Source organism: Lepisosteus platostomus, chromosome 28 (genome assembly GCF_059453375.1).
Source record: "Lepisosteus platostomus isolate fLepPlt1 chromosome 28, fLepPlt1.hap1, whole genome shotgun sequence".
Taxonomy (NCBI): Eukaryota; Metazoa; Chordata; class Actinopteri; order Semionotiformes; family Lepisosteidae; genus Lepisosteus; species Lepisosteus platostomus.
In genome coordinates this window covers 6,829,202-6,852,587 of record NC_142638.1, presented here as the reverse complement: position 1 = coordinate 6,852,587, position 23,386 = coordinate 6,829,202, and the positions used below count along the sequence as shown (strand labels likewise).

General features: G+C 45.7%; 1 protein-coding gene across 4 annotated transcripts in view; it reads right to left on the bottom strand.

Moving 5' to 3' along the window:
- myo1d (myosin 1D) overlaps nt 1–23,386 on the bottom strand; it is a 75,825-nt gene that overhangs the window by 25,656 nt on the left and 26,783 nt on the right. For all 4 annotated transcript variants that reach the window (XM_088622876.1, XM_088622875.1, XM_088622874.1 and 1 more), the window contains exons 5-16: nt 23,272–23,325; nt 22,716–22,811; nt 21,131–21,247; nt 20,568–20,771; nt 19,279–19,424; nt 18,944–19,058; nt 18,028–18,198; nt 11,834–11,904; nt 10,551–10,625; nt 9,749–9,881; nt 8,630–8,796; nt 6,404–6,611 (exon numbers count right to left, since the gene is read on the bottom strand). In XM_088622876.1, coding sequence (XP_088479002.1) covers nt 6,404–6,611; nt 8,630–8,796; nt 9,749–9,881; nt 10,551–10,625; nt 11,834–11,904; nt 18,028–18,198; nt 18,944–19,058; nt 19,279–19,424; nt 20,568–20,771; nt 21,131–21,247; nt 22,716–22,811; nt 23,272–23,325 — 1,557 coding nt within the window. The remainder of the gene's footprint in view (nt 1–6,403; nt 6,612–8,629; nt 8,797–9,748; nt 9,882–10,550; nt 10,626–11,833; nt 11,905–18,027; nt 18,199–18,943; nt 19,059–19,278; nt 19,425–20,567; nt 20,772–21,130; nt 21,248–22,715; nt 22,812–23,271; nt 23,326–23,386) is intronic.

The following is a 23,386-nucleotide window of genomic DNA, read 5'->3' as shown; positions in this document are numbered from 1 at the left end:
GAAGACTGATACAATGTCAGCATCCAGGGAGCAGGCGAGCAGTACTATACAGTGAAAACACTAAGTTACAGTAAATAAACAGCAGCAGTGGAGTGTCAGGAGCCATCCACCTTCGGGATCTTGGGACTTTCCTCATTCCAGGGCCATCAATCCTCATTTTCCCTCGCAAGCAGCCAGACTGCCAGTGAGCTCAGGCCACTTTTTTTCCTACTCGCCGACACGCAGTTAAGATATGCCCTAGTGCACACGGATCCATAGGTATGAGGGCAAAACATGTTGCAAGGTACGTCTGCAGATTCAGTCTCATTTCAATGCAGATAATAGGAGAGCTGTAGCTCTCGGCAAGGACAGAGACGCTGCTGCCTTAGAAGAGGAACAGCCAGACAAAGATTCTCATTTTCAAATGGGCGGCACATTTACGCTCTGAGCCAGGCTGAGATTCCCCGTCATTGGGATTAGTTGGTCAAGGGCTCCCTTGGATCCCAGTGATGTGCCGAACCAAGACCCCCAAGATGCCTGCAGGCTGCTGCTCAATACGGGGACCGACCCTCCTGGCTGTCGCTGCACACAGAGCTTGTATTGTGCCCGGGGATGACTGGCTTGAGAGGGGACTGTCTGCGCTTCCTCATTCATCCCACATTGGGTCCAGGGGTCATCACTGGGAGCCGGAATGTAAAAACATAAATGGTCAGGTGAAACTCGGGACCTAGACAGATATAGAATTGTCTGCACCAAACTTTAAAAAAAACCAACTGAGTAGGCCACAAGAACGAAGCTTTAACAGCCTCACCTCTGACGGCATCCTATTCAGTTCAATCCTGTTCTCTGAAGGAAGAGGATCCTGTAGCCAGTCTGTCGGACTGAACCAATCATCTCCTCTACCTACCTTATCCCAGATCTTACAACTCTTTTATTCACAGGAAAAAAATCTAAACTGTACATGCAAAACTGTTTATAGTACAGAAAATTGTCATATCTTTGCAGAAATCTCCAAATAATAGATAAAGCCATGCCATTTGAGCAGTCTCCAAGAACAGACAAGGTACAAAACCTGTCTCGCATGAAAAAGGCTAAGAGGTACCCGACTACTGTGGCTCATTATTAAATCTCAGCTCTGTACTGCTGACTGTGTACACATACAGAATGCAGAAAAGAGAAAGTCACAAGTGGAGCTTGGATGCCGGGAAAATAACTTCAGGATCAATTAAATATCAGGTCCAGCTCACTCCAGTAACAGTCTCTGCACCTTCACTATTCCTCTCTCTCATGGCTAAATCCTAGACATCACCCACCCCCACAACCCCTCTTCCCCTCAGCCCTGTCCGATTTCAGCAGGTGGAACCCCCCAAAAAGGAACACCAGACAGGAATAGGCGTTGGGTGAGAAGAAGATGTGTAGATTTATCCAACTAGTTCCAGAAGCAGGAACCCTAAACCAGGTTAGAAAGCAGTGAAAAGGCAAAAAAAAAAAAAAAGTACTGACTCAGGGTATGCATCTTAGAGAGCTACTGCTTCCCTCAGTCTCAAGTGCCTGACTGACATTTTCAAAAGAATATGCCAGGGCTTCTCCCATAAGTGACATGAGCCGTAACTTAAGACATTCCTGACATTTTACTTTGGGATGCTACTTGCATGAAAATGTGAGCAGGCAAGACCCGTGATCAGCTTATGCGTTCTCCGCGATGAGAAGACCGTATTAACCCATCAGCAGATCCGCAAACAAATACAGAAACGGATGAAGGCGTGCTGCTTAAAATGATCAGCAACCCCCAGACCAAAGGACACAAAGGTGGAAACTACAGGAAAGCACATTCAATACTGAGAACAGAAGGCAAGCCTTTACCCAAAGAGTTGCTGGAGTATGGAACGGGTTAACAAGCCATTGTTGCTGCTGACAACCTGCCTTCTCCATTTGAGATCAATTAACTATTAACAGACATGTTAGATGGGTGGAAGGGCCTCCTTTTATTTGTTCTTAGTCTGTTGCAACTGTGTGACCCAGACTCGCCGGACTTGTATGCACTTCAAACAGTGTCAGGCCAGCCTGGTGGGAGACTGAGTTCCCCTGGAAAAGAGCAGCTCGGGTCCTGCATCAGTCTCTGCCTGCAAACCTTGCATAAGGCTGCATTTCCTTTGAAGATTTCACATTGTGGCCCTGTGCCTCCAAAAGAGAATAAAACATGTCTCTCTTTCCCTCTTTCTTTCTGTCAGAAGCAGGGTCTGAGGGGCTGGTACCTGACAAGGGAGGGGCGGTAAGGCCCCCCTTCTGGATGGGGGGGCACCCCTCCCACGCACCACTGCACTGACAGCCCTGGGGGGCGGGGCCATCAAATATTAATTAAAAAAGGAGCAAGCATGCATTATTCAGTGCTTCTTGCTTTTTGTTTTATTTAATCCGCACCCCTCAAGTCAGCTTCGAGAACCCCCCACCACCACCACCAGTTTTGGAAAGCAAAAACAGCTGCAGGCAGTCCGCCGGCCTCAGACTGGGGGGCTGACAGGCTGAGAGATTGTCAACGCCATTCAGATTCAGATTTAAGAAAAACAAGGCCGTGGATGCATTTTGAGAACAACGCAAGATGCTCTGTGCTACAGGTTCAATATGAAACCAAAGCATGAACAGTTATGCAGTTGTCTCCAGTGCCACATGGGATCTTACTGTTTGCATGTGCAAGAGAAAAGCATAGAAGGTCAAATATTGCTGGACATGAAAGGAGAAACCGTCTCATGTGACTCCCAGCATCGTAACGCTGTTTTAAAGACCAGTTTACATCAGGAAGACTTCCAGTGGCTTTGCATTTTTGGTAACTTTGGGGGGGGGGGGGGGGGGGGGATCTTGATTGATGAACGGGTCATTCCTATTAATTAACACGAAAAGCAAATGCAGAAATACTTCCAAAAAAAAGAATTAAATTTGTTTTGGCTTATGGGAAAAGGCATAGATCACAGAAGCTCTGTGCAACATTTTGAGCCCTGAATGCCAGTTCAGAGTGAAGTAGATCCCAGAAAATGACAAGGCAAATCTCTGGACATAATAAACGTTTCTTCTGGCAACTCTGCCCCTCTTTGGAGAGAAACGGAGCTCAGGGGTGGGGGGTGGCACTGAAGCCAGGCTCCCTCTCCGAGGGATTGTGCCAGTGACCACTGCAGCCCCTGTGTTGGCAGAGCTGAGCCAGGCCTGTCAGAAGCCGATAAGGGGATTTACTGAAGGAAATTACGCCCTAAACACTGGAGGTGCCATCCCTCCCTCCTCAGAAACAGGGGAAACTGCAGTCTCTGGCTGGTCCCGAACCCCAGCAGCTCATTCTGGAAACAAGGGAGCAAAGCTGGGCAAGGGAGATGGGGAGCAGGCTGGTACACACAGCATGGAGAGGATAAGATTTAATCATAGAAGTATAGAACTTCTGTTCCAAATTGCACCGGCGAACACAAAAGAGAGGCACTGCATTCATAAAATAAATATTAAGTGGCATCACCAAAATATTTTAATGTAACATTCGGGATATAGTGATTTAATGACTAATAAATATAGTAACACCTACTGTAAACCTATATAGTACTACAGCAGTTAAAGTCACATAATACTATTTTTGTATGCATGTATTTGTTTAATCAGTCAGTGGATTCTATATGTTTATTAAAAATGTGTATTTCGGTCATGATTGGAGTATATTCACCGGGTACCTTGTAGGTCTCAATGCAGGGGTGTCAGACTCAGGATCTGGTGACCTGCTGGCTTCCGGTTTTCGTTCCACCTGAGCCTCTCAGTTGCATAGTGGTTTTAATATTTTAATTAACCGCATAATTGTAACACATCTAACCAGGCTCTGAGGTGATTTATAGGTAACTGTGTCTGTAATGAAGTTAATGTCTTGTGTAATTAACTGTACAAGACCTTGAGAAACATCCTCTAGGTGTCTGGGAAAGAAAATCAGATAAACTGTGAGTTTGGAACAGACTGCAGAGACAGCTGGCTTTCCAGGAAATGAGTCTGACACCCCTGTCTTAAGGAGCTGAGTGTTGGCTCTTGAAGATCCTTCTAGATGGGAACATACACCAAGTCCTGCACAGTCCTGAGAAGTCAAATTGCTTGGGAAAATTCAAGATGCTGTACAAGGCTTGGCAAATCCTGGCAGATGATGTTCAAATGTAGAAAATTCCAGCAGTTTGCATTCAAGTAAAAACAATCTTTAAATGCAAAACAGGAAAACAGCGAGCTGAAAGAGACTACTTATGAAAAAGACTTGGATGCCTAGAGTATGTTGAAACCTTAATTTACCTTCTAGGTAATGTGTGCAAACAGTAGAAAAGGCAAACAAAATAATAGGATATGTAATTAAAAGCATGGAATTAAAATCAAGGAGTGTAAAATAGTATAATGCACTAGTAAGGCGTCCTTTAGGTGGTGTATAATTGGATCACCAACTACCAAAGGGTGTCCTCTCCTTTTTAACTGTTCTTAGGTGCATCAGCAATCGATCAATCATTGTTTTACTGTATATACAGTAGCATGTTTCCATGGTGAAAGCCATCTTAAAGTACTTAGGCAGTTAATGTTAGAGATCATGTAAATTCCAGATCAAAACACCATAAAATGGACTTAATTCTAACTGAGCAAGACAAAAAACCTTGTTTACTGTGTGCTTTACCTTTTCATTAAAAGGTGTTTTCATTAAAACCCTCTGCTTTTCAAAAGTTACACAACTGCATCTCTCCCAATGAGGCTAAATAAATCAATTTAGAAACCGCTAAATACAGATAAACTGTCCGCTGAATTAAATGGAAAAGCTCCCCAAGATGCTAGTCATTCCGAGACAGCAAATAGCTGGTGAAAAAGCTGCCTGAGACAAAAAAAAAAATCCACTTTTAAAAGGTGAGAACTTTATTACAGTACACTTTGCACACAGCAAAAATATAAAGGTTACAATGGAGCCAAGCCACCTCTGTCCTGAACACCGTTTCTAAAAGCCTCCAAGAGAGAACTGCCCTTGCACTGCTCTCTCAGAAGGGGCTGAGTTTCCTTTATAGAAAGATCCACAAAAAAGAGGCTAATTTAGTACCACCTGGGTGAAAAGCTCTAAGGGAAGACAAAAATGTTTGGGTTTTGTCCAGTGACCCCACAAATATGCTTTCTGGCAGCACCTCTTAATGGGGGTGGGGGGATGGGTGGGGAGGAAGTGGGGTGCTTGATGGTAACCAGACAACTGAAAGAAAGAAGTCTCTGCCCCTCTTTGATATAGCTCATTCTGCTTCCAAAACCAGCACAATAAAAGACTCTCAACAGGCCCCCTGTCCTGGCATGTGGGACAGCTAAAGCAAAGCAGACTGGGATTGAAGAGAAGGGTGACGTCAGCCCTTTCCAGCCAGAGTGAGAGAGTAAACAGAAATTCTGTGCTTTTCATCTGCACAGCAACCTCTCCACCATTCTAATTCGTCGGGACCCTGACGTTAAACACATCTGCACCCAAATTTAAATTATTTTTTGTTAACGTGACGCAAAGGTCTCACAAAAGGCAATGAATAAGACAGCATGGGACAATAAGATGACAACATGCATACACAATGTACCCTTCAGATATTTAGCTCAAAAATACATTTGTGTTTACATCCTCATTTTGTGTTTATTTACTGAGCCATGCATTCCATTTAAGCTTTCTAAATCTTCCTTTAAACAAATAATTCATACATAAAGCTTCATGAAACTTTTATTTAGGCCTCACTACAAGGATGAAAAGAGCGATTTTCAAATGAAAAAATAATGAAAAATAAGGGGCACTTTGTAAGACTATCTGTATCTGGAGGTGAAGGTAAACCTGACAGTTTATGTAACTCAGCCGGACAGTGACTTGAAGGGTATCGATACAGAAGGTTGCCATGGCAAACAGGAAGTGGAGTGAGCCTCTGGGAAAACCAGGGTCACGGTGCCTGTTACAAACGCTAACACATTCTTTGCAAACTTAGTGACAATGTAATTTCTCAAAAGAGGAGAAATCAGGGCTCATAAGACCAGTCAGAATCACTCCAAACATGAAGAGAGTAGAAATACAAGCCGACAGTTCTAGAGCTCATAAGAAAGTCACCTGGTCAGGTGAGGGGTACCGTGACTGGAAAAACCTCTACAGGACTTTGGGTGCCCACTCCTCTTTTTGGGGAATCACAATGAACACAATTTACCTTGAGTATTAAGAGCCTTTCTGCGGTCCTGCAAAATGACAGGTAAATAAAAATCATGATTGGCACCTTTTGTTCCACCCTGCGGGAGTGTAGTTTTTGCAGAGTACAGTGCAGCAGTTAAAAATACTATGTGATTCAAGGAGGAGTCCTCACAAAGGAACGCAGGCTGGTGTGTCGTGTGTCCGTGTGCGTTTGTGCTCGGCTCGGACCCTGGCACCTCTCGGCCTCACCTTTTGCAGGAAGAGCACGATTCTGGCGACCATGTCCGCCCGCCGCTCCTCCAGAGTGAAGAGGGTGCGGGGCGTACGCACAAACACCTTGGTCTTGCCGTAGGCCACGTCGTGCTCGAACCCGCAGCCCTGCACCAGCTTCTTCACGGCCTCGCGGTCTGACGGCAGGTCGTGATTGGGCCAGGTGAACTCGGAGATCATCTTGTACCTGCGGCGAGGGGAGAGGACAGCTTCATGGAGTCGCCAGGGGCTCAAGAGATTCACCGGCCCCAAAGGTGGAAACTGCACCCCCAATTGTCTCAGACCGGTAATTAAATCTCGGTAACAAAATAAATTAATTGATGTTACAGAATTACATATTTCAAATTAAGCACAAAATTGTGAACTTTGTGAAAGTACCATAAGCTGCCATGTATCTCGCAAACTTGCATTGCAAGGTGACGAGGCCCTTCCTGCTCACTAGTCACCGTAATGAGATGCACGAGTGAATAAGTACAGGTGGTGCATAAGATATTTCACTGCAGAAATGTTTCCGATGTGATCTGCATGCTAGTAAGTAGTACCTGTTGGCAAAAACATCTCAAAAATCGAAAGCAATATTTCTATTGGATTAAAAGGTGTATTCACAAGCCTGCTTCTTTACAATGTGAGAAGCCGGCAGCTCGTCACCAGGTGTTTTGTTGCCTCATTCTGAATCACAGAATATGGGCATTATCTGCACTTACCTGGAAATTTAAACTATTTTGTCATGTAAACTGCAGGCTTTACAAGTTACTGTGTAATTTTTACTTTTATTGTGGTTGATGCACTCAATGCTGATTCTTTCTAACCCCGAAATATAAAAATAGCGTCGCAGTTCCCCCTTTAAAACCAGGAAGAAAACAGAACAGTTGGAGCATGTAAGTCCCGATCAGCCGAGAGGTCAAAGGTGAGGCTTGCAGGGTTGGGGGACACTCTGGTGAGAGAAGCTGAGGACTGAATGAAGCCGTGTGAGCTGTAACCTAGGGCAGATGGAACAGGACTCTATGTGGGCTCTAGTGACTCCAGATCCTATTGAGAAAAATTAAGTTGGCGTTTAGAATATTTATAACTGCACATCACTCTTATTTTGCTGCATTAAAATATACAAAATATAAATTAGCTGTAGAAGTCAGGGCTCTTGGTACAAGGTTAAGGTGGCACAGGTAGTGACAGGCAGAAGAAAAGGTGAGACATGAGGGATAAGGACAAAGAGGATCAGTGAAAATGCTGAGAGAACGGAGCACGGCAGTGTGGGGACTGAAGCTGAAGGGCTGGAAGAATATTAATCAGACCACGTGCTTGGAGTTTAAGAGAGAGACTGAAGTGTAATTTATAGGGGGAACAGTCTGTGTGGTCCAGCCTTTTGGGTTTTAGGCCATCATAACAAGTGGTCATTCCAGTCCACCTACTAAGACTAAGGGATTTATTCCAAGCACATACTGTAAGTTATCCTTCCCCAGCTACGTGCGAAGACAGCTTTCATGTTTAGCAGACTAAACATAACTCAAGAAAAAAATGCCCCTATTGGAAATGATCTTACGCCATCAGGAAGCTTAAATGTATCCGATTAAATAATCTATCGTATAATCTAATGCATCTAAGTTTTCTATAATCTTTTTCAACATCAAGGCATGTAAAGTCATGACTGACTCAGTACCGAGTTATGAAAATAAAGATATGGAATCTCCTTTATTCCCGCATCGATGAAACTATTCTTTGAGCCAATGCACCGTTAAATAGATCTTTTTAATACTTTTAATTCAACAGTTTTCAACTGTGAATTTAATCTTGCTCAGAACATTGTCTTATGTATAGATGATACACAGGTTTAGGACTTTCATCTTATCTACAGTACATGTCACTAGATCTTGCCTCCGTGTTGATGTGAATGTATTGTTTCAAGCACTGTCAGGCAGACTTAGATTGGAAATGATCCCTTGGTACCACAAAAAATACAAATACAATTCACAGACTGTATGGCAAAGCTGAATAAGAATACAGAGCTTGATTTTCCCCCTTCTATATACTGTAAGCATCTACATCAGGCCCTGCACCATGCACAATACCAGGCTACTAGACACCACTGTGCTTGTCTGCTCTCTTGTCGTGATTTTGTTTCGATGCCGTTTCGTGTGTCACATGACAGGGCTCAGCAACATCCTAACGAAAAGGTAGGCATCTCCCTACTCTCCCAGGATACCGTACCTCTGGAGGAAGCGTGGGTAGGTCTGTCTGTAGGCGAACCCGGCCCGCCTCACCCGCACGTTCTCCAGCAGGCCCAGATACTCCACCTGGTGCCGGCAGCGCTCGTCCTCGAACAGCAGGGGGGATTTCAAGTCGTTGGGCTTGATGCAGCGCACGTAGTAGGGCTCCTTCACCGGAAACAACAGCAGGACAGCCCCGGTCAACACCACGCCGCTGTGGAGTGCTTTTCAGCAGTGACGACCGCGAAAGGACCCTGCCTCTCCGACTGTAACCCGAGAACTGCACGAACCTATTAAGAACTCTCAAGTTAGACGGGACCAAAGCAATCGGAGCTTCCTTTCCACCAAACGTGGGGAATTCTGAAACAGAGAGGGTATATTTTTTGTCACTTCATAAATCGCCCAGTGTTTTTCGTCATACCGACCCAATTTGGAATCGCGATTAGTGTTTTTCGCCTCGCATAGAGGAAGGGCCAGGTGGATTTCTCTGAACCGCCCCCCCCCCCCCCACCACTTCAAGACACTTATAACACATCACAGGCCCCCACGGGGGATGAGTCCCAGCTGGAGGAGATGCATATTGCTCACAGGCAGCACCGTACGCCTGCATGAATCTAGGAGGCCGTGGGGGTCACAGACACCGAGAGCTGAGAAAGCCCTGGCCAAATAACCCTACAGGACCCTTAACAGCAATGAGCCAACTGTGCCCCTCTGCTTGGGGAACCCCAGTCACAGTCGGCTAGTATTATAACCCAGACTCAGACCTGGGATCACAAAGCCCAGCCTTTACCGGCTGAGCCACTCTGCAAGCCCCCCTTAACGGAAGACTCTATAGAAAATGATAGTTCTGTACAATAGAAATTAAAGTACTCTCCGAGGTTCTCTGGTGCTGATGTCTTAATGACAAGCACTGAAAATACCTCGGAGCTAGTTAAGAGAATCAAAGTACTCTATTCTTGGATCTTCATGACTAAGAGTCTCAGAAAAAAAAACATTTGTGATAACACGGTACTCCAGCTGTACGACAGAAATACAGCAGTGCTGAAGTTGGATGGACGCCGGAGGAGGAAGGTGTGTCTGCTTGCTCCTCAGTGATTGGAGAACAAAGGCGGAGTCCCACCTTGGATGCCAGATTATCCACCAATGAGATCATCGAGTTCTTGAAGAGGGTGGCGGCTGTCAGAGGACGCTTCGTCACCTCCGTGATGCTGAGTTTCCCCTCCGGCCACATGGACTTCAGCACCGGGTTAGAGCTAAGAGAGAGAGAGACGGACAGAGTGGCCGGGAAGGTGAGGAGGAGTGAAAGGGTGGGAGAGAGCAAGAGAAATGCACAGAGAGAACGGAAGGGCAAGGAAGAGAGAGTGAGACAGGTGAAAGGGCAGACAGATAGAGAACGGAAAAGAAAACAGAGACAGAACGGAAAAAGAAGAGTTCTAAAATTATGCATACTATTTTTTTCTACTACATTTTTTCTTCTATTATGTTTTTCTTTCAACGATTATGGTACTGCTTCACCTCAGGAGAGGACACTGGAAACAGGACTGGGTTTTTTTGTAATTGTGGATGCATTTGATTGAAGCCTTCTCCATTATCCTTGCTCTCCAGTACAGGGGATCTGCTGTGCTTTCTCCACTTAAACCTCCGTGTGTTAAACCTTGATTATTTTTTTTACAGCACTACACACCTGCTGATGTCACAGCACTAAAATTACTAACAATAACACATTTCTTTCTGCACGGCACATTAGCTCTTTTCCAGGTCAAGAGAATCATTTCCAGGAAACATGGTACGAGGTAAGCTTGGCTGGAACAACAAAAAAAAAACAGCCTGTCGTCATTTTCCCCAGTGCAGCAGCAGTAATTGCAAAGGGTTAAGTGTGGAAAAAAACCAGGAAGAGGTTTTCACAACCCTCTTTTTTGTACCTGTTGTACAGCAGCCGCTTGAAGTCCTGGAACAGTGTGTCCTTGTTCTTGTCAATGAAACCCACCACTGAGTACCTGCGCAGACAAAGAATTTCAGGCCTTCAGCGTCTTATCACAGCCAAAAATTGTGTAAAAGACACAAAAAGAAAACAACAGTTGTATAGATTAGCTGAGATATGTTATCAAAACTTAAAGCAAAAGGGGCCTCAGAACAGGACTTTCTAAAGCTAAGCCGTGTGAGAAAGGTGTTCACAATCAATAAAGAAATTCTTAAGACTTAAGAATGAAATGTATGAGACGGTCAGCTTTCAAAATCTGTTCTTGTCCCCTCTAAAGGAACCAGTTTTTTAAAACTCACAGTTAAGTCATGGTGACATAAGCTCAGATATTGTCTCTAGCTGGGAGCTTATTAAAGAAAATTGGTCCCTTTACCTTCACTGTTAAAACCACTTGTCCCTCCACTTTCAGAAAATAATGATATTCCATCTGAAGACACACCTTGATCATTACCAGTAAACTACAAATGCAAATAGAGTACTGCAGAGACAAAGAATATTTCCCCATTCTCATTCAAAATAAAGCTAGATCATTTGTAATTAGACATTATTCAACAAAACACCACGAGGGCACACCCCTGTGCTCTGAAAGAACCGAGGCTGACTAAAGGCACCTTCACTTGTCAATGAAAGCTTTTCACCAGCACAAGAGAAAAGCTGATGGAGGACAGCTCTCAGCAGCACACTATTCCACTAAAGCAGCGAGAAAACTGTGAGCCGCGTAGAATAGGCATCTCCTGCACGTACATACAGGGCCACGTGGAGCCTGTCCCATGGAGAATGACAGTACTCAGCCGGAGCCACACAAGCAGTGCCTGCCTGAATCTATATCACTGGAGCACACTGTGGAGGTCCCTCCGGAGTGATCTGCTGCTGTTCCTGGAAACGTGGTCCCCAAGCTCCCGTCCGTACGAGCAGCAGATCTCAGCGCTCCACAGTTCAGTTTTATTGACGCAGCACCTCACGGAATGGGCCGGCTAACCTTACAAGCACTCAGCACACGCACGCATGACAGCCAACGTTATGGCTGCGAGTGGGAACTGACTGAGATGAGATGCTACAGGGAGACGAGGGGTTTTGGTCGCGCTGGCAAAAGAAGACAGCGTGGGGTGAGCCGGGTGGCGACACGCAGGAAGCTGGGATCTCAAGACTGTCAAATGAACAAAAACAAGAACACCCCCTGGAAAGGTGGAAGGAGCCAGGGAGCCCCCAGAGGCAGCGACTTACACCACGTTGCCTGCGTAGTGCCTGATGCGGAAATCCCTGTCAAACTCCAGGCTCTTATCCGTGGGCGAGAGCTAGGAGAGAAGCAGAGGAAGAGCACAGCGTTAATAACCTGCGTTTCAATGCTGACCATGACAGGAGGAGACCCAACTGGTACGATCGCTCCCAACGGGAGCACAGCAAGACTGAACTATGGTATTCACCTAGGGACCAGGGACACCCCTGGGTGATCAGAGACTGTCCAGGGGGACCCAGAACACTCAGGTAAAGCTCCTAACCTCTTGTAGTTGCAGTGTCCAAACTGACACACACACGAGACAGCATGAATCCCCTCTGATGTGGATGACTTGACCTGCAGCTCCACTTTCAACATTTCCTAAACAGCTCTATTTGAAGGGGCCTTGTGTGACCCTTACTGAGGGGGACATCATAAAGCCAAAAAGGTTTTCATAAAAAAAGGCCCCTGAACCATTGTATTGGAAAAAAAAAAAAAGAAGTAACAGGAAGATCTAAAGTACAGCAAGGCATCCATTGTGCTTGTTCATAAAGCATGCTGGAAGTGAAGAGATTAATATTGCTGTTTGCAGAAAAAAACACTGGTGACTGGAGAGCGATGGGAATGTATAAACAGGGAGCTTAAGAACTGCAGACACCTTTTTCCACCTCCTCTCATATTACAGAGCATAGTAGCCACCTGCAGAGCTGTATTGAGGTACGGAGTGTAATGCTCTGTGACCAGCCAGTGTGCAGGAAGACAAGCTGCTGTGTGTGTGTAAAGAGCACAGTGTGAATGCAGGAGAGCGGCCGTATTTGTCGGAATACCGGCTGCCCACAGGAGGACCTTCTCCAGAATGAAGAGAGTGCGTGCTGTTTCTTCCCCATTATATCAGCGAGGTGCCATTCATAAAACCTAACACTGCCTTGAAAAGGAAAAGCCTGCACATGAGGCGGCAGCCGCGTACACACACACACAGGACAAGAGCACAAGGAGTCCAAGGTCAGGGGGCGAAGCAATATCCCGAGACAAAAAAACACACCACCACCCAAAACCATTCATAATTATGAGACATTTTGCTTGTTGCACCTGCTTACAGCTAATCACTAAAGATACAAAAAATACAAAGACACAGATGCTTGTGAGCTACTGAAACCATTATTTCTAAACACAAGCACTTAACCAAACAAAAGCATAGGTGTACCTTGCAAAATTAAATCCAAGAACACATGGATTGTTTTACGGTAAACTGATCTTGCAGTTATTAAGGCCACACAAAGCTTCATTGAGCAGCTTGAGGACCAACATCTTTTTAAAACCATAAGAAAGAAAATCTGAGCTTCGCTGTTGTCCCCATCTACTGCTGCTCCTGCCGGCCTGTGATATCTTCTGATTTACCGTGGCACCGAGCACCCTGAAGCTTGGCTCACGACAGCACACACCGAGCAGCCTTAATCGGTGGTGGCATTGCACACAACAGTGGCACCACGCTGACATTTCCCTGCTTGTCTGTTCTGCCCATCAGGACTTCAGAGGCTTGGGATACGAGACTTGGCACGTCGCGCCAAAGCAGGGCTCGTCCAAGAAAGGCCAGCTGGGTCCTTGTCCTTGCTGGTGTCAGGGAGGGGGGCATTCGGTGTCAGTTTGTCACTTTTTGACACACACCGATGCAACTACTGCCAGAAAATCGCTGCTGCTGGTTCATTTCTTTTTGGTCTTTGCTTTTTAAAGTTTTCTACAAAGCTGCGAGTGAAACAGTACACACCCATGTCTGCTCCCCCAGTGACCGATATCGAAAGCAACACCGGAAAAGTATCCAATAATTACATCTGTATTTTTATAACATGCATAGTGATAAAAAATATCAACAAATGTCCCATCACACAGACACGCATCCCAATACTGCAGACACACACGGTTGCACACAGACACGCGTCTCAACACTGCAGACAAAGACCGTAAAAATCACACAAACATTTCCCACTCAGAAGCTTCCAGCACGTAATACATACCGACAAGCCTCAGCGATCAGGACAAGAGGCTGCTGGCAGTGTCTCTGCATGGGACAACTAATCAAACTGATTGACACACCACTATACTTATTAATATCCAGCCTGGCTGTCAGCTGCTCATACTAATTACATATATATACCTAAATCAGTAAGCGCACCTGCGTGTAGGATATCAAAGTAAATTGTTCATTATGTAAATTAAGAATGGAGGACATTACCATCTGTATTATGCACGCATGACAATGACATCCTGAATTTAATTTCCGAAAATGATTTGCTGGAATGGCCTCGTCTTATTAAAGGCATAATCTGAGCCAGTCTTTTGAGAAGGAAGGGGGGGGGGGGGAAAACAAATGGGACAAAAATAAAGAGAACCAAGGAAACGGCCTGTTCAGATTCAGTGGCTGATATTTCAGATGGTGCCAGAACCCAGGAGACGACAGGGCCTTGGAAAATTTCAGTCTTTTGAAAAATGTCAGCTCGTATGGTACTGTCACCGGAGTGGTTTATTGCATGCGACAGCGCAGCTCTCGGTGAACTTTTAGCTCCACGAGCGAGCCAGTGCTGCAGAGCTGGGGGTCAGCCGATAGTTTGAGACAATCCCACAGGCCTGCAGACTCTCTCCGTGTCGCCCCCCCCCCCTCCTCTCCCAGGCTCCCTTGTGCTCCCGCCGTGCCAGCAGGGAGCAGCTCCGAGCATCCACAAAGCTGGCAGAAGCACCCATCGGTGCGGGGCCAAAGGGGGAAGCCAGGGATCAGGAGAGTCAAGTGAAGAGTTTCATGCTGCAGTGCCACATGCCAAAACGGCTCTCAAAAGATGCCAGCCAGAGGACATGGGGGGAGAAAGCTCCAGCTTGCTCTGCTCTTCATTTCACGGATCGGAGAGCAATGTCTCAGCCAAGACTCTTCAGGAAAGGTCCTGTCTGTGGCACTTCAATAAAATTCCCCTTCGTACACTTGCGTGCCCCTTTGACTTATGAATATTACTTCCTTTTCAAATTTGCGCTGTGCAATTCAATAGCATGTCTCTGTTCTCAGAGCACCTGAAAAATATTTTTTGCACAATTTTAAGGCAATAATCCAATAATTACAATAAAATGATCATGTACAGTATAGAAGTGGCATTTATTAACCAAAACTCTAATAGTCAGGAAACAGAGTAAAAGCCAACGCAAAACAAAATTATCCATATTTTTCAGTCTCTCTGGATGCAACAGACACCTTTCCGTTGGATCAGGCACTCGGACGTTGTTTGAGAAATGGGATTTACATAGAAAGATGGATGTTTCGGCATGTTGTGGAAAACACAGCTGAGTCCTATGGGACAGGAGCTCCCCCCCTCGTTTTAAACGACTGCGCTTAGTAGTGAAATTCTGTGTCAGCAAATAATGAAAGCCTTCCAGTGTGCACGCAAAGCATCTGGAGAGATCAAACGCTGTTGAGGAAGCTGCTTCAGCAGTTGAGCTGCAGCTTCGCAAGATTACAGCAGCGTCTGAATTGTGGAGAATGGCAATAAGTTTGATCTTTTGATCAAAATTCCCCTAAAAGCATCCTGGCGACAGATCTCAGTAGGACCGGGATTGAGGCAGTGGCAGCAAATAAGTCACCAGACAATACTTACAGTTTCTGGGCATAAAGAACATTGAACGTGAAACAGAAGAGCAAAGCTCTTCAAATCAGTATTAACAGTATCAATGACTAAAAATCTAAACACAATAACATGATGACAGGAGCTTCAAGAAGGATCCATGTTGACTGTTCTAACTTGTGTTTCGAGAAGTGCTATTTATTGAACCTCACCATTTTTTCCTTATATACAGTTCAAGCAGATGTAACTCCAAAGCTGAAAAAGGACTGAGAGATACAGCCCGATACATGGTTTTAGTGCCAACCCCTAACAAAGCATCTAAAAGTAAAAACAAATTCCTGGAATTGTGGCATCGAATGTTCAAACCAGCATTACTTTCAGGGGTAATAATGAAGGTTAGGGCTAAAAAGTCAAACCAAACAGACCCGATGTGGCAAATATCGAACACGAGTCTAGTCTGAGTTTTGGCCCGGAGAAGATGTGCCCTACTGTCTTACAGAACTATTCTATTTTGGCAGAACTGCATGTTGTCCTCTTTATTTATGCACATAAGATCAAAGTGTGGACCGGCCCCTGTGGGGCACTGTGGGACAGCCCTCCAGTGTGGACCGGCCCTGCTTTAGCTCTCACAGCATCAGTATTGGAAAAGACCCCGCCCCCAGTGTGGCTGCAACCTGTGCAAGCAGGAAGACCAAACACAAGCCGCAGCGAAAAAGGAAAAAAATCACTAAAGATAAAAAAAACCTAACGAGAGACGGATGCTGTCCTCTGGGGACAGGTGGAGGCAAAAAACAGATCATACTATATAGAGTGATCCCGTCTCTGACATCGGTGCAAACAACAATCACGATATCCTATAGAAAACTTCTCCTTCTAAAACAAATTTAAGTTACACGCTGTCCCACTGACATGCATGGATAATACACAGGGCCTGTATGCGTCTGTCAGATTACTCTGAGTGGTGTTACAGCACTTTCAGCCCCTGTGGATGTGGCCAGTGTTTGTCAGAGGGGGCACTGTTCCCTGGCTCATGTGAAATGTGCACGGTCATTAATGCAGTTGCATTTACTGTACTTTTTGGACATATTCTGGCATTACAATTATAATTACGTATGCAAAACATTTAAAAAAAACATGCAGTAGAATAAAGATTGAGCTTAAGCCTTATGTTGGATGAAAAAAACAACTAATTTAACGATTAATTAGAAATGAAGGTGTATAGCAGGTTTTCAAGGTCTATTGAGAGGAGAAGCAGGGGGAAGTAACTGAAGTGGCCCAGTTAAGATGGGAACCAGCTATTTTATCTTGTGAAGAGCTGAACTGGAATAAACCTGACACCCCAGCCTTCCAGGGCTGGATTGCACTAGTGACATACAAATCCACAAATGCATACTATACAACTAAATTAAAAACCTGTTTTGGAAGAGTTAAACTACTCCGCCACCTTGTACTGCACTTCATATGTGTGTGCATGCACAGAACATAATGCTAACTTTAAAAAAAATATATATTTTATTAGGAAAAAAGGGAAAACCAAGTGCCAGGACTTCTGAAATGATTCGATGGCAAGACAGCAGGTTCACATGGCAGAATTACAGATGAAGGCTGTATTCCTCTACGTGGGACTATTAGTAAAATGCATTAGGAGGCATTCAAGAAATCAGGAATTGGAGGGAACGCATCACTTATCAGACACAGTTGCTCTTTACACACAAGAACAGCAACACTAATGGAGCGTCAGCCTCTCGTTAATCTGTCGCTGAATTCAGTTCAGGCTAAAGGAAGCAGCCAATGTCAGCAAACAGCATCCCACCAGACAGCACGAGCAGGAGCTGCAGCTGGAACCTGGTACTGTCGCCCCTTCCCTCACCTCATACTGTGCCCTAGGGTTTTTCTTCTGCAATATTACTTTTGCAAGAAAGGAAGCACGGTCGGCACGAGCAGAATTCACGGTCACGCGCCGGCCGGATGCGGGACATCCCGACTGGAAGAGGAAGCCGGGCCTGTGGCAGCGGCAGTCTGCCCGGAGCCGATCCAGCGCCGCAGCCTCGCCAGGGGTGGCGACGTCAGCGGCAGCCAATCAGACAGCTCGGCTCCGGCTCACTCAAACCTGCTCGTTTCGTGGACACAGGCCTCCACCTTGTGGCGGCGGGCAGTACTGGTGCTGCAGCAAAATGGGGTGCTTGCAGTACATCTCTCACCCCGTTGTTTTCAACTTAGAAGGCAAACCAACCACATATTACTGATGCCTCTATATCATCCTCAGTACCAGGGTTACAGACCACATGTGAGAAGACCTAAACTCAAGGAAATGGATAAGACTCCAGGTGAATAGCCACTCTATCCATTTGATGTTTTCTAAGCAGCAGGCTTACATAAATACCAAGCACTAGTTATTTCAAACCACTGTGTACATAAAGACAGCTAAGGCAACATACTGCGTTTCTGGTTTATTGACTACGGATGGAAAAACATGAAACGAATCAGAGCTATCCCACACTGGAAGCGGGACCACTCCCCTAAACTTCTAGTTCCCTTCGGAGAAGAGCCGGCAGCGGAAAGCCGTGAGGCCTGAGGAAGGGGGTCCGGGGCGGCGGTCTCACCTTGCGGCTGGTGTAGTGAGCGTGCTTAGCCAGCTTGTTGTTGAGCGCCTGCAGGAACATCTCGTCCGTCACCTTGCCCACGTTCATGCAGGCCTCGTCCAGCACGGAGAAGATGCCCTTGTGCTGCTGCTCCACCAGGTCCACGATGATCTGGTTGTTGAAGTAATCGATCTTCGGGGTGGGAAGGATAGAGGCCAATATTAGTAACTGCAGCCAGGCAAATCCAGGAAAAAACTAGTCTACTTCTTGATCGGACCCCATGCATTTATAACAAGACCAAACCTCTAACCTACAATCTACAAGACCAATCTACACATCTTTTTACTCAATTATAATAACCCTTTCACTGCTCAGATAGCCTTTCCTTCTGCTGTAACTATTCCTCCCCAGCCAGACCAGGATCCCCCGACTGCAGCAGCATCCCCTGACTTGAGCAGCTCACTGCAGATGCATGATGCAAAAGTGTCCACCCCCGATTTCCACCTGGCGACGCAGGGTATGCATGCTCAAATCCAAGGCGTGGATACCAGAACTTGACTCAGATTGCTCTTGCAACCTGACATCAACACGAGGTTTGGCTGTGGAGCCTTCTTCAAGGAACCACAGGTGTCCAGAAGGCTCCACAGCTGAAACCTCAGCTTATCTTTTCCTTACCTTTGAGCATGCAATGAACCTTTACCTGTACCATTGCAAATTACACATGCTGACGCAGCTCCCTACTTGAACGTCTGGCACCAGCATGTACACGTAAGCATAAGTGTAATTATTATCTATGTAGGCCAGTGCACATGTAATTGTAACATCATCTCAATACAGGAGGCTTTGTAAGAACAGGGCCCGGCACACAGGGTGCAGATGGGATCTGGAATGGACCAGGACAGGGGGAGGCGAGTGGTGTGCAGTCATGGGTTCTCACATGTTTCCAGGGGATGCCCTCTCGTTGGTATTCCTCCTGCTCCTGCTTCAACACCAGCTGGATGAAGAGCTGCTGCAGCTTCTCGTTACAGTAATTAATGCAGAACTGCTCGAAGCTGCAAGGGAAGAGGGAGACAGAGAGACCGACAGGACAGTGACACTCCAGCTCCTCATTTTCTGACCAGACCTTTGTCTTCATTGGCACCAAAGTTCCTGTTAAGACCCCCTTTACTAGTCTCCAAAGGCGACCGAGCCTGAATCATCAAGATAAGAAAGGGCTAGATTTCTGGAATGTGACACATAATTAAAGAGCGTGTTTTCACCCACTTCCCTAACCTGTTGTTCTGGAAAATCTCGAATCCATAAATGTCCAGCACTCCGATGACCGTATTCTTGCCGTGAACTTTGGCATCATAATTCTTCACCTCAATGATATCGTTGATCCTTCCCACAATCCAGCAGAAGAGGCGCTCGTAAATGGCCTACAAGACAGAAAAGCAAAACAGAAGGTTTACAAGGTTCCCATTTTCTCAACAACAACCATAACACCCTCCACTCTATGAATTCCAGGTGACATGGAATTTTTTCACATTTTTTTTCTGCCCTGCAAATTAATAAAATCACTTCCCAATTATCTCACTGCAAATCTTTATGCTTGTTTGTGTGCAGGAGAGAAAAAGACATTCATGCAGCCGCCAAAATATTTTTTAAATAAAATCAATTTGCATATTAATATGAAGTAGGGGCCTTAAACATAAGTCACGGGAACCCAGAGAGTCTTCTAGGATGATTTCCCACTGGGTCAGTCAGCGAAATGCTTAGCCTAATTATTTTTTCAGTCACATAAAGGATTTGTCTTAAGGTCTTTTACACCCAATTACTCAAATAATGCACTTCACTTAAGGTGGAGTTACACAGAGAACAGTTCTTCAGAGCCTGGAAGAAGTATTACATTTATGCAATTAATTAGCCCATTCCGCAGCAGAGTACAACTGAAACAAAAGCCAGCAGACAGCAGCAGGGCGGGAGCCGAATTCAAGACGCCTGGTGTAATGCACAGTTGGCAGGTAAGTTGCCATTTGCACCGTCTCGAACAGCACGTGTTCACCAGAACGAGCTTCTTCCTCCTCGCTGGCTTCCTGGTCAGGACTGTACAGACACTGGAGTCCTGTATCCCACAATGCTTCAGCACGTCGCTGAATAACCAAAGCTCACACCTCCCTACTAAAAGGGTGACCTGATCTGAAAATTTAATTAAAACTGAAGCAGATTCAATTGTAACTTTCCACAAAAGTGTGTGAATAGCCTTATCTGACGGACTTGATCTCAGACTAGGTACAAGACAAATATGCTTCTCGAGTATTTTAGAGGGTAAGTTTCACATCAACTAGAGGTATTTAAGTATCTGCGAACTGCAGGCTCTTGTATACAAGCCATTGCAAAGTACTGGAAATTTCACTCAGACTAGCACTCCTTGATCAGACACGTGAAGACAGATGATCAATGCTTTTAATTGAAGTAACAAGGAAAGTTTTTAAGTGCACTTTTCACAAACCAAAGCTCTGCTGCCTAATTGTCAACCCTGGCCACTTTCTGAATCCAAGCCCAGTGGGCACAGCTGGTACCTTGGCCAGGGCATCTCGGCCGTAGCTGGCCTCCTGCGCGGTGTGCTGCTTGTCGATGACGTCTCGGCCCGTGGACACCGTGCGGTACAGCAGGGCCTTCTCCACGTTCTCCTGCTTGGTGGACAGCAGGTCCCCCAGCACCGACACCAGCTTGCTGTTTTCGATCAGCGTCACGTCCCCATCGCTGCCAAATTTCAAGTTGCCCTGTGAAAGACATAATTCCTGTAAGCCACAGATGGAAACAGATAAAGAAATGGGTTGGTCTTAAAAATAAATTTAAAACTAAAGCTGCATAGGCGCTAGGAGAGATTAAACCAGAACCTTTCATCTAAAAAGTGCCCTTCAGGAGATTAAAGCCTGTACACATCCTTTCGCACAAAAGGGCATTCTCATCTGCAGGACAGAGCACAAACAACTATGAAGGACCTGCAGATGCTCAAGGAGAAGGTCCAGCAAGTTGATACACATTGAGCAAGGGGCAAAGCCAGGAGGTGAACTGGGAAACCCCCCACAGACAGACAAAGTTGAAGAGACAGAGTCAGACAGGGGGGCTCAGTGCTGACCAGGTGTAGGATGGTGGCCAGAATCTTGTAGACGGTCTGGATCTCCTCTTGGGTGAAGCCAATCACCTTCATGGCCTCCGCCACAGCCTTGAAGTCAGCGCTGTCATTGATAGACGACTGTGGGGAGAGGCAGGACAGCAGGATGAGAAGGAGGCCCGCCTGCTGTAGCTAGAGACTGAATGGGCATGTAGACCTCAACGCAACCTACAAATAAGTGGAAGAAGATGACCGAGTGCAAAGTACAAGGCCATCAGCTTTATGAAACATAGGAACTGCAGGGCAGATATTAAAGCACGTGTCAAAGAAATTTGAATAAACAGTTTGTTTTTATTAGACAAGCAACCCTGCTCTGCAAGCACTAAAAATACCGTGCACCACCACTCAAGAACATGGCTGCTGTCTGAGCAATTTGCTAAAGCAATCCTATATGATGCTTTAAATAGATGTGTTTTGTTGCACACCAATAGGCACTATAAAAGAGCAGTCCCTGAAAAGACAATAAAGCCAATCATTCCTGTAAGCATAGCCAAGTGCAGCTCTATGTGGTATAACCCTGGAACTATGGACTGCTCCCAGATAGCAGGTTGTTTGGCCTTTATCTTTGCCTGCTCATTAGAATTGCTTTGGATTTACACCTTCGCAGCTGTAAAGCTGAGCTGTGCTGCATTAATGCCACCCATCAAGGGCCGTAAACGAGCCCCAATAAAGCTGATCAAGAGCTACAGATCTCATGATCAGGCTATAAACAAATACTTCACTGGCTGTTGCTAAACATCACTTATCACCAGTGCCTTTGCTCTGCGGCCATTGCAATAACAATAAACAGCAAGCAGGAAATATTTTGATTTACTATAATCAGTCGTTGGCTGAGCAGCTGGGACTTCTAGCTGAATCTAGCAAACAGGGCATTAATGCTTTATATCTTTATATAAACCGCTGCAGTCGGCCTCTCCGGAGTGACTCAAGCAGTAAAGGTGTTCTCTTAGTAGTGAATTAAGAGCCCGGTGACTTGGACAGCACATGTCCTCAGTGTGGGTCAAGTCATGTCACAGATGCCTATGGCCTGCAGGTTTGCAGAGATGTCAATCATAATGGTGTCAGTCACAGCCATCCTGTGAGGCACTGCATACGAATGGCGCGGCACCAGGGTGTGTCGGAGGAGTATGACCGTGTGTCTTGTTCTCTCCCAAGAAGCTTCAATGCCTGGTCCTAAACAACTGGCAAAAATGGAAGTAGCTGTGCATTCGCAACTAATGAATTACTGAAACAGCCCCTTTTCTAGTAGGGACAGTGAAGCAGACCCATTGTCATCTTATCGTTTACCAGACGAGTCACCTTGAAGACTCACATGGACCCAGAGAGCCATGTATATAGCCAGGCATTTATTACAGAAACATGAGTAAAGCACCTTGTTTAGAGCTATTATAACAACATCCTGCCGGGAGTTCAACCAAAAATCTTCTGATCCAGAGTACTTACCACTAATCAGCACTGCTGTGTATTATTAACTCATGCGATTTCATTAACTAAGACAAGACAGCCTGACACTTCAGCCCAGATAAATTCTTTGCCCAGGTGTCAGTACCTTGACCTGTCCGCCAACTTTGATGTAGATGTAGGCGCTGGGGTCCTTCTGGATGTGCAGCGATCGCAGGAGCTGCTCCGGACCCCCCTTCACCAGCTGCGCAATACACATGAGCAGAGTTCAGAGGCCAGAGTTCAGAGTTCAGAATAATCGCAGCTTGACTGTGTCACAAGAACAACTCAGTGCTGCTGCTGGCTTTTAAAAGTCCCCAATTCATGGGAATTGAGGCATGAGCTCTAGGAAAACATGAAGATTTCCAACAACAGGCTTCGTACCAGATTTAAAACACCGGAACACTTCGCAACACATACAATCAGGACTGTGATAATTAATTGGAATGAAATCCACAAGCAGGTGCGGTGTAGGGCAGAATTCATTTTTAAAACTATTTAAACACAACCGCACATTAAAACACGAGCATCTGTCTGCTCACAAAACAGCAATGCTAAGACATTTGTGGATCATGACAAAGACAATTGCGTTTATGAGGATAATCGTCTGGTCTGAGTGTACCTTGTGCCCGCAAACCGCAGGCCAGGAGGGCAGCGACACTGACCTGGTAGAAAGAGTGGAAGCTTCTTTCTCCGGACTGCTGGAAGATGACTCGAGACTAAGGAAGAAACCCAGTAGGGTCAGCGTCCACGGGCAGAGACATTTAAACAGTAAAACAG